This window comes from Lycorma delicatula, chromosome 7 (genome assembly GCF_047948215.1).
Source record: "Lycorma delicatula isolate Av1 chromosome 7, ASM4794821v1, whole genome shotgun sequence".
NCBI lineage: Eukaryota > Metazoa > Arthropoda > Insecta > Hemiptera > Fulgoridae > Lycorma > Lycorma delicatula.
The window spans coordinates 140573979-140587490 of record NC_134461.1 but is presented as its reverse complement, the minus strand read 5'-3'; the positions used below and the strand labels follow the sequence as shown (position 1 = coordinate 140587490).

Here is a 13512-nt window from a genome sequence, read left to right as displayed (position 1 = left end):
ACATGATCAGAAAGGAGATAAAAATCCCCAATCGCAGGAAAAATGAACTGTATTACTTTAATCTGTTCTGGAGCTTTATCAGTAAATCACTTGAAGAGCATTGCCATAAGAATTGAATTCTTATTTTGTCTGCCACAAACATCTACATTAATCGAACTGTTGTAGAAGTAGCAGGAAAAATATACATACAAATATAAACCGTTATAAATAGCTAAAGCAACCTTATTTGAACCTTTTGTGTAATTTACCTTATTCCATTCATAAATTAATGTGTTTTCCTTGGTTTGATGACATTTTGAGCTACCGATTACAACTCTTAAATAATATTGGTGTAATTGGCATTTATAATAGGCACTTATCAGGCAGTTTTGAAACAGCTTGATTTTTCTGCACATTAAAGGAAAACATTACAACTTTATAGTTCTTTTTTCATAACCACTTATAAAATTGTTTAGACTGTTGTACATGGATCTTTGTAGTAGTTTTGAGCCCGTTCCTTTTATCCTCATCATTTTCTAATTTAATATTTTTCTGGAAAAACATATTTAGACCAAACAACTGTTTGGGGGTAACCCAAATCCAATATTGAATCATGTGTTGAAAAGTTTTCTAAAATAGCTTTCATTTACACTTTAGTTTTCATCAGTAATGTGCTGCTGATAGATTTGCCACATTTTTTTAATGTTCAACTCCGAACTTAAATAAACTCTTCCTAGAGTTTTGTTTCTCTAGTAATAAGTTTCAACTTCTTATGAAAGATTTGATTGCTATAATTTGGGTTTGTAAAATCTCAGACGTATTACCTCCACAGTTTTTGACAGACCGATACAACCAGTCTTGTTAAATCTGCTGAGTACACCCTGTACTCTTTGTTTGGTAATACTGAGGCATTGTAAGAAAGTTTGATGGCACAGAGGTATAAGATCTTGAGTCTTACACTAATAGAATATTTTATACTTAGATTTTTGTCTTCTCTAATACCATCAGACTGTCTAGCTCGTTTTGGTTACTGCATATTTTATGGTAAAGAATCCTACTTCAATTTATCTCTTGACTAATAAAAATAAAAATTAAATGAATTGTTTTCAGCTTTTTTCAATGAAGTACATTTGTATGTTTTCATATTATGTTCATAGTTAGGAAGCTCTACAAGCCCTGCAAGCAGAATATTGCTCCAATTTGGAAACTTTTTTCCCAGTTCTTTATATTCCTACCTTTCTTTCTAGCTTTATCACCACTAACCAGAATTAGATAAATATCTTTTTTTTTAATAAAATAACAAAGATGCTTTAAACAATTTCATGTGATTACAAGTTAAAATGCAATAAATTTGTCACAAGTGAAACTGTACGTAAAATTAACTCAAGTAAACTAACTTTTAAAAATTAACTTATAAAAATCTAAACTTATTGAACACTATAAACTATTAAATACTACTTCAAAGCATGAACTTAAATTCAGAAAATCATTAAATAATACATGCCCAAATACACACGACCGTGGTGAGAACGACACCAACTGCTAGTATAGGTTATAAATGTTTGGGTGACCAGTAGTTTAAATTCAAGCTAATGGAGATGGTCGGTTCTGAAATGCCACCATATTTTTATAGATGCAATAACTAGTTTATAAATGCCGGTTTTGGAGCAAATTTTGTTTGTAGTAGATTCATATTTGACTTCTGAGGAAGAACACAAAAAACAAGTTTCTCAAATTTTTGGAGATGGCCCAATTTTGGAATTAGGAGACTCAAATGTTTTATTTTAATTATTTAAGAATGTTAATATCTATTATGAAATTAATTTTTATTTTTTGTTTTGCTTTATCTTTTTTTTTTATTAAAAAATGTCAATTATAAAAATTAAAAAAAAGTAGCATATGTTTTATGAACTTTCTTGCACTTGCAGTTTATTTTAGGTGCACATGTGCGTGCGTGTACATACACACACAGATATATATATATATTTATTTATTTAAAAATTTGTTTAATAAAATGTTATAATAAAAATAACAAGTTATAATAAGTTGAACAAGTAACAACTTATAACAAGTTTTAATAAATTGTAGTTGTTATAAGTTATCGTTTTTTTTTAAAGTTAGGCAGATAATGATAATGTAATGATTTAGTCATGCTTGATTTAAAAGTTATTACTTAGATGTTAGATTATTCTGCACCCATGAAGTGGTATATTATTTTATTTGTTAATCATTTTTTATATCAATAAGTCTTATTTAATGAGTAGAATATTAAATTAATTGTAAAATTTCTTTTCAGTTTGTTGTCATTTGAAAATGTTAATTGTTCATTAATTAACATATTTTTCAAGTGTAAGAGACACTGTTTTAATTTAAAAATTGTGATATGCCTTTTAATCAAAGGCAAACATTATTACTTATTAACAGAACTTTCAAATCAAGATATATAGAAAGAATATATTCATTTTGCGTTAGATGCAGAAGGTTAGGGTTGTGTATTTAGTTTAGAATTTAACAAAAACATTTCTAACTTTGTAAGTGCTGAGATTCGAAGATTAAGGATGGTCAAGCAGGTGTGCTGTCCTGCAGTTTCATATCATTCAAAGGACATTTCACTAACTGCTTTGATGGATTCCAAAAAATGCTGTACTATACGCTCTGATCAGTTATGTCTAAAACTACACCAATGTCTCTTTTTACTTCTGAGTAACCAAACTCTTTGATAATGTTTAAGGGCTTTTCACTGTGAACCATACATTATAATTTTTTCCAGGATCTTGTGCTAAACTAAAGCAATGGTGGTAAAGTGTCAAAATAAAGTTCATTGCTGATATTTTCAAAACTAGTACTTTCATAAAAATCATTGAAAGGTTTTTAAATTTTGAAAAACTACCTTTTATTTGTTTTTTTCATCTCTGTACAATAAAAATTGCTAGATATGGCAGTTTGAAGATAAATATCATTTTAGTAAAGACCATTTCATTGTAAAAAAATTTATTCTGAAAACTTTATAAAAATTTTTTATTTCTCTTAAACTACTTACCTTATACTACTTCTCTATATTATCATCACATGAATTAAGACATTTATCGTAGTAATACACCAGCTTCAAAATACCCTCGTTGTATTTTTCTGCCGCCAGTCCATCTAGCCACTGACTAACAACATTTTTAAATTCATCGTCTCCCACGAATTGCTTACTACTCGAAAATTGTTTCAATTTACCAAAGAAATGGTAATCAGAAGAAGCTAAGTTCAGATTATGTCGTGGGTGATCATAAATTTCCCATCTAAATGTTCTCAGTAAATCACATGTCGGTCCTACAATATGTGGATGTGCATTATCATACAGCAGGACGATGCCATCGGTCAGCCGCCCATGTCGCCTATTTTGAATGGCAAGCCATAACTTACATAGATAGTAGATTTTGCAGTAGGTTTCTGTATTTGTAGTCGTTTATGTGGCATGAAATCAATCAGCAATACGCCAAACTGATCCCAAAAGACTGGCCATTAGTTTGCATCTAGAGACTTGACCTTTGTCAGTCTCATTGGTGATTGAGGATGATGCCATTCACTTGACTGCCATTTTCTCTCCGGTGTATAATATGAAATCCTCGGTGTTTCATCACCAGTAACTATTGAATTAAGGAACGTTACCTTTTTCTGTGTAGCACATCAAAAATTCCAAAGTGGATCCCACTTCAGATTTTTTGTGACATTCCATTAAGACATGCCTAAACCTTTCTGAAGCCTAAATGGTCATGGACAATGTGACCAACAGCTCTTGAAACATCAGGGAAAAGAAGGGCCAGGTCGGAAATTGTTGCGTGATGATGTTTTCTGATTTCATCATAGACGCATTTCAACAAGTCCTTGGTGATTATCGAGGGCCTCCCCAAATGTTCTTCATCGTGCACATTAATTCTGTTATTTCTAAACCTTTCACACCATTTTTGGATGTTTCTTTTATTCATTATATTATCACTATGCACAGTAAGCAACTGCCTATGAATTTCAGCCGGCTTAATATTTGATGGTTTAAAAAACGTATGACTCCACGTATTTCACATTCAGTGGCAACATAGATTTTCCTATTCATTTTATAAAGTAATAACTCACACATAATCAAAGATACTACAATGCAACAACTTATAGACAACAATGCAGAGAAATCTCCCAGCGGTTTTTACTTTAGAGATATCCCTCGTATAAATATTTACTGAAATTACGCAACTTCGACTGTTAAACTTTTGAAATGTTTTTTATGTTTTATGTAAAACACTTATAGAAGCTTTATATTAAAATATTAATTAACAGTTTTGTATATATGAGGGATGTAGAATCAAAACTCATATAATACAAAAAAACAAATTTTCAGAAAATCAAAACATTCTGTGAAATATATTCTTAAAACACTGTACAGGGTGATTTTTTAGTCCTTTCATCCAATTTTAAATGTAATTTAAGAAGGGGAAATTTAGGTGGAATAAAAAAATGTATTTGTTACTTACAAAAGAGATTTAATAAAAAGCTATTACTTACATAATTGTTAAAGAATATGCTCAAAATGCCCACCCCTTGCGGTTATACACGCACAAACTCTTTTCAGCATATTAGCAGAAACCTTTTTAAGAGTTGCATTGGAAATATTCATGATTAAGTCTATAATATTGACTTTAAGTTCATCAATAGTGTGAGGATTGTTTTTGAAGGTCTCGGACTTAATATAGCTCCACAAAATGTAGTCAGGAGATGTGAGGTCTGGGGACCTTGGAGCCCATAAGCCCTTGTTTATTATTCGATCATCAAAGAACTCTTGCAGAAAATCCATGGTTTCTCAAGACGTGTGGCATGTAGCACCGTCTTGCTGAAACCAGCAATACCGTTCTTGAGGTTCCATGAGGGACACAAATTGGCGCACAATATTCCTGTATATTTCACCAATTACTGTCTGTTCGAAGAATATGGGTCCGACTATACGATGATGAGATATCGCACACCACACACCAATTTTTTCGGGATACAAAGATTTTTCTTGTAAAGCTTAAGGATTTTCAACCGCCCAAATTCGACAGTTTTGACTGTTCACCTAACCAACAAAATGGATCCAAGCTTCATCACTAAAGAACACTGTATTTAAAAATTTGATTCCATTATCATTTACGAGACCTAAACCAACGGCAATATTGCAATCGCTTGTTTAAATCTGGAGGCTGAAGCTCTTGGACTAATCATACGCGATACGGATACAATTTCAATTTTTAAGCAGCTTTCTGAACACTCGAATATGACAAACCAACTTGCATGGAAAGTTTTCGTAAACTTTTCTGTGGAGAATTGAGCAATCTTATTTTCACATTCTCTAAAACGTCATCTGTCAAGCGAGTAGGTCGACCACTATGTTTTCTGTCACAAACACTATCTGTCTCTCGAAATCAGTTTGCTAGCGTAGAAATTGACATTTTTTCTGGCAGAGGAACACCACAAAATTTAATTTGAAGTGATTCTTTTACACCCGTGTACGATTTCGTAGCAAAATATTGTTCAAGAATGAAAACTCATTGTTCTATGGTAAAAGACATTCTGTTCGTAACACGACCAGAAACGGCACAAAAGTTTACACAGCTGAAGGAGAATCAACTCACACTGCCTTATCTATACCGGTTGAGTAGCGCTACTAACTTTGTGTCATAAAACAAAATTTCTCTTTCTTAGAAAAAAATTTACCAGACATTAACAATTGGGTAACAGGACTAAAAAAATCACCCTGTATTTGTCATCAAAAAGTTGCTATATCACTTACTTTAAAATATATTTAAGTTTCAAATTTGGATTATGTAAGTTTTGATACTGGAATACTGGATTAAGTAAGTTTGAATCCAACTTTTGATAGCCCTTAGATTAATTATGCCAAACTAAAAAGCCAATATCACTCTTATTTTGAAGTAGACTTTATTCTGACTATACACTCAAATGATAAAAAAGTTTTTAACTAATGAATATGAATTGATGAATATGAATGATTGATAGTGAAAAAAGAGATTGTTTTGTAAAAATTTGTTTTTAATGTTTTAATACAATACAATAAGCCATTTGATATAAATTTACTTAATTCTAAATTTATTACAAAAAAATATATATTCTTGCCTATAGCAATACTGTCCTTCCTATAGGTATCTAAAACAAATTATTGGAGAAACTGTTCTTTACTTCTCTTTAAAAAACTCAAATTGTGAGAGTGGGTTCCTCTTCTCTCATCTCATGCATTGCATCTTTAGGCCCTTCAGTTTCAATAGAATTGTCAACAACATGAATATAAAATTGAAGTTCAATTGAAACTACGCCTAGTTATGCCTGTCATGTATTTTTAGGTAAAAATTAGGGACTCCATTAGTTAGGTGAAATAATTTTGTTCAGTACCTAAACCAAGATTGTTTAGTAAACTACGATTAGGTAAACCATAAAAAATTGTCTGTCTCCATTGTTCTCCAAAGTGCTTTTTCAGTAGTTTGTCAACATTTTTCTTCTTTGTCAGATTTAGCTTGTTTCTCTTTATCATTAACTCTGGATTCAAATTAACAATGTTTTTCCCTGTTTCCAAACTTCTGTAAACCTGGAAATCTCACCTGTAGTTGATTTCTCTATGCGCAATACAGATATTTTGTTTTCTTTTTATAAAAACCCTTTTTACTTTTGAAATTTGGAACTGCCAATTGCTTACTTGTTTCACTAGTTCAGTATGTACCTTTTTGAAGTCTAATACACCCGCATCTTGCCAATCAATTTTTAAAGTAGCGTATTTATTTGTAGTATCATACACTTCATCTGGGTTTACGACTACATCTTTCCTAATTAGCTCCTTTTCTAGTGCCCCAAAAACATGATTAGGACGCAGGAAGCTGTAACCCATGACAGTGTACAGAATTTCCACTTCTTTGATGTATTCATCAGCCTTTGAAGCCAGCCACAAACTAACAATTGACACAATTGTTGAATTTTTATTTTCTCCACAACATCCATCTGAGACAAGTCTGATAACTTGACATATAAGTCAATTTCAAGAAATCATATGCACAAGACGAAATGATATTGGAATCTTTTGGAAACTCATTTTCTGTCCAACAATATGCTGTGACATTTTCTGGAGTCAATTTGGCTTTGCCATTTCCTTTGACAATAGTAAAATTATGCATATAGACTTGGTCTGATGTAATACGTACTTTGGTCGGAAATCTTAGGGAGCGGTAGATTTTTCTGGGAATCATATGACAAAATGAATATTTTATCATCATCATCTTGCACTTTTTCATAAAACACCTTGTATTTTATTTTATGCACCCTCTTTTCTATAATGAGCATATTCTTCGAAGGATCGATCTACCTCTCTCTTGATTTGTTCACTTAAACTTTTACAAGTCGAATACATATCTGTGCGAGATTGCCAAATCCTAAGTTGTATTTCGTGTTGTATATCCCTCTGAAATATGAGAGTTGTACAGGCAGATTATCAGTTTTAGATGAGTATAATCTCCATAATTTTTTTACATTTAGCTCAGAACTAATATTCACATTGGCTACTTCCTCTGCAGTGATGGGATTTCAAGCACTGTAATGTATTGATGAATTTGATTAAGCATTCTCTCTTAGGCTTATACACAGATGATCTTTTAAAACATGCTTGCTTGTCCGATTCAAAACCTTCTGCATAGAATTGAGCTGTTATTTTGTTAATCCTAAATCGTGAAATTTGCAAAATAAATTGAAGTTTCAAGGCAGACTGGTATGCTTTCACTCCTGGAATTTTTAACAAAACAGCATGTTGTTCTAATTTTGGATTCATATGATGTTGGGTTTTCTGGTTTTTTTCTACTTCCTTGGCCTCCTTCATTTACAATTGAGAATTTCAATGTGCTTCAAAATGAAATGGGCTTGGTACTCCCTGTCAGCTTTTTTTTTTTTTTTTGTAATAAAGCTTGTTAAGGTGCATTACATCTTGCATTTTCAGTTGCTGACAGCTGAAGAGACATCTGTGCGGTCACACTTGGGTATTGTGGAGCATTATATGCCGAGTACCTAAAAAACAAAAAAAATCTCGATTTGGGTAATTATTAACCTAATAGTTTTTGTCTTTGCTTATATATAAGAGTGTCAGGCCTATAGCAAGCTTAATTAGGACAATTTGTTTTAGAAGAAACCCGTAAAAAAATTCAAACAATTCTAAATTTCTGCCATTAACTATTATTAGTCTGTATTTGGTCTATTCAGGGTAACATAAACTACGCCTAGTTATGCCTGTCATGTATTTTTAGGTAAAAATTAGGGACTCCATTAGTTAGGTGAAATAATTTTGTTTAGTACCTAAACCAAGATTGTTTAGTAAACTACGATTAGGTAAACCATAAAAAATATCGACTTTACGATTGATTATAATGTTGAAAAAACCTTAAAACATAGTTGAAGGTTAGAACTTACCTAGCAACTTTTCCCTTACCTTTTACTTCCAGTTTTGTGGTTACTGAGATGTTTCCTACTTCTCTGATCATCTTAAACTGGAGAAACATTTAGTTCCATCGCAATTTTGACATAAATTCATATAAGTAGCAGTAATAATAACACACACTGAATAATTCTAATTACATTCATTTGAACAAACAACAAACATAACTTTGAAATCACTGTTGAATTCCAAGCAGCTGACATCAAAACTAACATAATCCATTGGATTATGTGACTTTTGACACTAACCACCACTTTTGAGTCTACTTTTCAGTAGGATTAAGAGCCCCCTCATATATATATAAAATTTCATTTTTCGTTTGTGTAAAAATATAACAAATAATTACTAGAAAAGGGAAAGAGATTAAGATTGCAAATTGACGTATTAATAATAAATTTGCTTTAAGCATAAAGTCTTTCAGTAAAATAAACTTTAGGTTTACTCAATTTTTAAACAGCATTAATAAAAATGTATTTCATAACTATTTTATGTAACTAAAATTAAATATAGTTAAGAGTAATTAATAAATTTTATATTTGTTATTCTTACTTATTTTACTATTTTATATTAACATGATAAATTTTCAAACTGTTAAAATATTATAATCATGTTTATATAAAATAGTAAAATAAGTATAAAATGGTAAGTACATTACATATATACATACAATTATAATACGTTCAATTATACAAACGATTATAATCATAATATATGTATGTAATAATAATATAATTATAGTAATTATATATATATATATATATATATATATATATATATATATATATATATATATATGTATATGTAATAATAATAATAAGTAAGTATATATAAGCGAGTATAATGTTATAAGTATAAAATGAGAAGAAATAACAAATTATAATTAATTTGATCCAACTGTTAGTATTAGAACCATTAGAGTCAGAAATATCTGCTTAAACAAGCTCCGAAACGCTAATCTGTTGAAAGCATTGTACATTTCACATTTAGAAAGATTATATAACTACAAAATTAAAAAAATACATGGAAATAAAGTAAATTGCTCAGCTTTAATTTATTCTCAAAAATGAATATTTTTCAAAATATTAACAATAATGTTCATTAGAAGAATTTTTCCCTAAAACATTGTTATTAAATTACTGAATTTCAAGTCCCACTTTTACAAGCAAAAAATGAATTACCATTACAGGGATCAGTTTTGAAGCATTTTAATTCAAATGATCATTAATTACTTGATTTTTAAAACCAATTTCTTACTGATTAATTGTACATGTATATTGCTCTTATTTCTCACGATTTTAAAATATAGTATATAATAATGAAAATGTAATAAAATCTACTACAAAAATAAATCTTTTTCAGTAAAAGAATGTTTTTTAGAATATTTATCTTAAAATATTTATTAAACTTGCCCTATTGAAAACCTAATAATAAATTCATACAATTTTTTTTTTTATGAATTCTTTGTCAGTAACAGGAAAAAGATGTCTGAAGGTAATATAATTTAATCAGCATATATCTAACAAAAAGTAAAATAGAAACTATATCCTAATCATGAAAATTATTATATTTTTTAAAACAGCTATTTATTTAAAAATAAGCTAGCTTTTGAAGGGCCTACAGGACAAGGGGTGCAAGTGCCAAAAACCACTTTTCAAGAAAATCAATTTTAAAGTTTAATAGAAAAATTTAATTCCAGGTAAAAATAGGGAGAGTGAAGATGATATAATGTTTACACACAAAGGTTTTTAAAATTAATTTACAGATCTTTGTTTGGATATAACTCATATTTTGTCTTTTATCAACCATTTTGTAATAAGAAGCTTGTACCCCATCTCCTGCAAGTGAAGAAGAAACTACAATAAAGCTAATAAGGCTATAAATAAAATCAAGAATTGTATTTATTGTAAATTAAGTTAGAACTCAAACATCACTGATCTCTTGCATGGCTGTGATGTAGTCCAAATCAGTGTTATAAATATTGTCCACCTCAGGCTCATCTTCCGCATCTGTTGGAGTGTCAGTTTCAGTAGTCTTCTGTTGTTCAGTTCTTTGTGAGGTTTGCGGTCTAGTTTGTACTAGTACTTGTACAGTAAAAGCTATTTATTTTAATTTAATTTAAAGTAAAAAATTAATAAAATTGATTAATATAAAGCATGAATTTTTTAATCAGCTTTTAAATTTTCAGAATACGACATTTGCGTACTACGTCCATTATTTTGCCATAAAATAAATTTTCTCTTATGAAATCCTCGATAAACTAAATGTATTTCCTTTAAAACTATTTATTTTAATTTAATTTAACGTAAAAAATTAATAGAAGGTGAAATATTAATAAAAGTCACGACCCTCCCTCGTCCAGCAGGAGACCATTGTCAGCATAAGGTGCAATGCGAAACCCACTGTGCAACCCCAGCCACACTAGTGAATCAAACTCCACCACTCATAATAACTGACCAACAAACTGCCTTGCGGACAACCCTTTTACAGTATTTCTCCAAATCATGGCTGCCCATGTATTTGTTCAACCAATCAAAAATCCAAGGCCCGTCACCATACATGCTTAGGCGGGCAACTCACCAGGTATATTAAATACCTGCAAATTATATTGCGTGATAAACCCTCTAGATTAATTCACCGCCATCATCGGTGAAGCCACTATGCCACAAAATTGACTTAGCGTTCACATCCGCTTAAACAAAGAATCGACAGGCACGTGAGAATCGTAGGATTTTATACCAGACCTCAATTTTATGACGATCAGCCTATATATATTGAAAATATGAACTTGCAACATACATTTACAAGTTCTAATCAACCGCACGGACAACAACATGACGATCGTTTGTGAACTGCCGAACGAAGTTCCATCACAATGCTGCAGATATGCTAACAGAACGAAAATAAAACCTTTTCCAACAAGAAAATCATGGCAGTTCACCGGGTACAGCTTAGGATGCTGCAACAAGACAACATCAAAAACAAACCCAAACGAGGAGTGTGTATATTACTTACTTAAGTGACTAACAGCAGTTCAGCAGATGTTCCATGATTTAGTTTTTCCACTTTTTAGTGTTTACTTAAATATTAGAGTTATTTTTCAGTTGCCTCTATATTTAGTGTCTAACTATGAGGTAACCTGTTTTATTAAGTTCTTGTTTAATCTGTAAGATTAATAATTAGTAGTTGTTAACAGCAGTCATAAAAATTGAGAGTTGTCAAAATAAATCTTTATCACAGTATATACTGGCTTTTAGAAACCAGAAAATATGGAAAGTAAAGATTAGATTAAATTTTCAGCTTTTTAAGTATTCAGATGCTTAATTTTTACATTTTATTGTAAAAGAATTTACTTACTTTAATATATATATATATATATATATATATATAGATATTTTTTTTTGTGATTTATGTTATAATAGAATTTTACTAATGTTGCATCATTTATTTAATAATATTGTTTGTATGTAATTTTTAACTTTAGCATGCTTTTCATTTCCACTGCATTTCTCGCTGGCTTAAGACTCGTCAAGTATGCCCATTGGATAATAGAGAATGGGAATTACAAAAGTAAGTTTATTAATATCTATTATTAATTAGGAAATATGAAAATATTACTAAGTGGTTATTAGAAAAAATGTTTGGAAAAACTTTAACTTAAAATCCAGTGCTAAATAACCATTTCAATTGTTAAAAATGTGACACTGCCCCTAGTAACAATAACATTTGCTTATCTATGCCACATCATGTTCCAAATTCTATCTTGAATTTATTCAATTTATACAGCAACATATTTTCCATAACTAAACTTTTGTGTAACAATTGTCGTTAAGGCTTCAGTACAGTGACCAGCTTGCAGCAGAGCTTTATGTTGCTGTATATCTTATGAATGTTTTGTGCAAACTGATGTAAAGTATGGTGATTCACAGACACAGGCTAGTGTAGTTTCTTGAAATCTCCATTAGATCAGAATAGTACAGATTCAGACAAGGCATTTTGCCACTTAAAATACTTTTGTTATGCACAAATGTCTTCAATGTTCTGTAACTTACTAAAGCCATGCTGTGACACAGCATGGTGAAGAGGTATATTGCACGTCTTGAAGAAACAGGAGTAAGTAAAAATGCAGTCTTATTAATGGATTTTCAGAAACCAAACTTTTTGTGTAATCAAACAGCAATTTTTAAGTCACCTTCTCTAGAAAACAGTGTGCAGTGAGTCTGCAATTGTACTTTTTGTACAGGTTGAAAGGAATATTTTAGTCATGGTTGAGGGACCTGTACTTTTGCAGCACGAGTGGAGCAAGACACGTGTGTGCTTGCCTAATTGTGTACTGTTGTACTAAGTGTGTATGTCTTTCTGCAGGCAATGGAAGTCTTTTAAAAAATACTGTTTGTTTTTTATTAAAAAATAGTCTAGTCAAAGTGCAATAGATATGACACTGGCAAACTTTGTAAAGTGACTGAAGACACATTGTCTTGTGTCTGAAACTTCATTTCCCTCCCCCATGCTATGCACTCTTACTGCATCTGTTCACATACCCAAAGAGAAACAAAATGAACTACTGCGCATAAACCAAGCACTTAAAAAGCACTGTGTATAATATTTAGTGTGTTTGCTTCATTTTTGCTCTACTTCAATTCTGTTATATTTAGTATTACATTTTTCAAAACTGTTTAGTTAATTTGCTCTATAACTGTTCAAATTATATTAAAGGTTCTTATAGACTACAACAATTTGTATTCGTTTGCATATTTATATTTCTCAGATCTTCTTAAGAGAAAGGAAGAATAAAAGGTTTCACAGTGAAAAATTTACTAGTGTATTATTATACACAAAAAGATACATGAATGAATTATCTTATTTTCATAAAATGTTTATGAAGCATCTTGTGCCTCAAGTTGGTGATAATCTTAGATCTGGAGGTTTGCTTAAATGCATAGTTCTTTTGTTAGATAATGCAGTGTTACATCTAAGTGAGCTTCTACTAAAATCCTACATTAGATAAATTTTTAAAAAAGTTTTACCATTTAATACAC

At 30.5% G+C, this 13512-nt stretch overlaps 1 protein-coding gene across 6 annotated transcripts in view; it reads left to right on the top strand.

Moving 5' to 3' along the window:
- Nucleotides 1-13512, top strand: part of Dcr-1 (Endoribonuclease Dcr-1) — a 174067-nt gene that overhangs the window by 157342 nt on the left and 3213 nt on the right. For 4 of the 6 annotated variants that reach the window (XR_012757241.1, XR_012757239.1, XM_075371894.1 and 1 more), the window contains one exon: nt 11958-12043. Coding sequence is in view for 2 of the 6 variants with exons in the window: in XM_075371894.1 (XP_075228009.1) it covers nt 11958-12043 (86 nt within the window). In the remaining 4 variants the exon portion in view is untranslated. Of the gene's footprint in view, nt 1-7984; nt 8081-11957; nt 12044-13512 lie in introns of those variants that run through there. The other 2 variants (XR_012757242.1, XR_012757240.1) reach the window with 2 other exon arrangements.